This window comes from Onychostruthus taczanowskii, unplaced genomic scaffold (genome assembly GCF_017590055.1).
Source record: "Onychostruthus taczanowskii isolate IOZ18803 unplaced genomic scaffold, ASM1759005v1 scaffold91, whole genome shotgun sequence".
Lineage (NCBI taxonomy): Eukaryota > Metazoa > Chordata > Aves > Passeriformes > Passeridae > Onychostruthus > Onychostruthus taczanowskii.
This window is the reverse complement of record NW_024507105.1, coordinates 466,154-468,079: the sequence shown is the minus strand read 5'-3', so window position 1 is coordinate 468,079 and position 1,926 is coordinate 466,154. Positions and strand designations below refer to the sequence as shown.

The 1,926-nt window shown below is 76.3% G+C and overlaps 1 protein-coding gene across 8 annotated transcripts in view; it reads left to right on the top strand.

The window, feature by feature from the left end:
* HDAC5 (histone deacetylase 5) overlaps positions 1–1,926 on the top strand; it is an 18,980-nt gene that overhangs the window by 291 nt on the left and 16,763 nt on the right. For all 8 annotated transcript variants that reach the window (XM_041426236.1, XM_041426235.1, XM_041426231.1 and 5 more), the window contains exon 2: positions 509–622. In XM_041426236.1, the coding sequence (XP_041282170.1) occupies positions 601–622 (22 nt within the window). In that variant the 5' untranslated portion in view covers positions 509–600. The remainder of the gene's footprint in view (positions 1–508; positions 623–1,926) is intronic.

The window sequence follows — 1,926 nt, the reverse complement described above, 5'->3', positions numbered from 1 at the left end:
GGCGGCGGCTCCGCAGCGCGGCCGGGGGGGCCGGGGGGGCCCCGCTGCACCGCGCCGGGCTCGGCGCTGCCGGCACCGCGAGTGGCGTGTCCCCCCCCGTGGGGTCTGTCCCGCCGCATGGGTGACGCCCCCAGACCCCGATTTCGGGGGGTTTGGGGGGTTGCAGCACCGGGGAGCTCGCGGGGGGGGTCAGCGTGTGTCCCCCCCTTAGGGGGTCCCATCCGTGTCCCAGTGGGGTGGCACGGCCGGGGGGTCCTTCCCTGCCATCCCCCTCTGCGGGACCCCCCTTTTCCTGCAGAGGCCTCGTGTAACGCTGCCGACCCCCAGGTCCCTTCTGGGGGTGCCCCCAGCCCCCCCATCCCGGGGAACAGCGGAGGGGAGGGGGCTGCATCCTGCACTGGGTGGGTGCTCGTGGGGGGGGGCTCGGTGCGGGCCCCCACCCTCCCTCGTTTGCTGCGGGGGGAGCTTTGGGGGGTCCCGGGGTGCTGACGGGCGCTCGGTCCCGCAGGGCTCCCGGGCGGCGCGGGCACAGCCCCGGTGCCCCGGCCGGCGCTGACGGACACGCGCCTCTGCGAGCCCCCCCGGCACCCGCGGGCCACCATGGACCCCCAGAGCGACACAGGTGAGAGCCCGCGGGGGGCTGCACCCGCCGCCCACCGCTCCGGGCACTGCCCGTCCCTGTCCCCGCTGTGGCAGCCAGCAGATCTTGGGGTACCGGGGGTCGCAGCAGCGTTCTGCCCAGCGGGGCACACCCGCGCCTGGCACCGGGGGGGCACCAGCGCCGTGCCAGCCGCCCCCTGCCCGCTTATCCCAGTGCCACCGTGCCCCTCGCCGGTGTTCTCAAACCCCGGCATCATCCTCCCGCTGCGAGGGGAAACTGAGGCACGGCTCCCGGCAGCGTCGTGGCACGGCTCACACGTGGCTCTTTATGCCACCGGGGGCGGGTCCCCGCGGCCCCCTGGTTGTCCCCGCGGTGCCACGCGTGGGGACAGCCGTGGTGGCCGGCGGGGCCGTGCCCGCGCTGTCCCGGCTCCCGCTGGCTCCCCGGCAGCGCCGCCCTGTAATTATCCCGGGGGGAACTCCGGCGACATCTGGACGCGCTCCTGTGTCCCCCCCCCCGCCCCCCGAGGGGACACGCGGCAGCGCCACCACCGCGGCCTCCGGAGGGGAAACTGAGGCCCGGGGCGATGGCAGCGCCCCGTGTCCCGCTGCAGGGACTCGGGGACGGGGGCGTGTGTCCCCTCTGTCCCCAGTCCCCCCCTGGGCCACCCGCCGGTATTTTTGGAGCGGCCGCAGGGCTGGAGCGTCGCCCGGCCGTGCCTGGCACGGGGCTGGCACGCGGCGCGGTGGCACGGGGACACGGCGGCGCGGGGACACGGCCGGGCCGCCTCTGCCACCCCTGGGGCGCTTTCCTTGGGGTCCCCTCCCGGCTTTGGGGCTCTCGTGGTGGGGGGGTTTGGGGACCCCTCGGGGGGGTGCTGAGCTGGGAGGTCTCGGCCGGGCCGGGGCCGTCGGGGGTGTGGCAGAGGCCACCCCTGTGCTCGGGGGTCCCCAGTCAGCCCCCCTGGGGGTCCCCACTCACCCCCCGTGACCCCCAGGGCTCCTTTTCCCAGCCCCATCCCAGAACCGGGGGGTTCCGTGAGTGCCGGTCCCATCCCGGGGTGCAGCCCCCTCCTTCCCTCCCGCAGTTCCTGGGGGTCCCCACTACTCCCCCCAACATCCCTGAGGGTCCCCCCGCTGTGCCACCACCTCCGGAGGGGGCTCGGGGGACCCCTGTGCCCTGCCGTGGGAGCCGGGCAAGGAGGCTGGGGGTGCGGGCAGGGGGTCCGGGAGCCGGGCGGGCCCATTCCCATTCCCGCGGCCTCCTGCCCGCCTGCAGCACCAGAAATAGCCGGGCTGACGTCAAGCCCCAAAGCACCCCGGGGG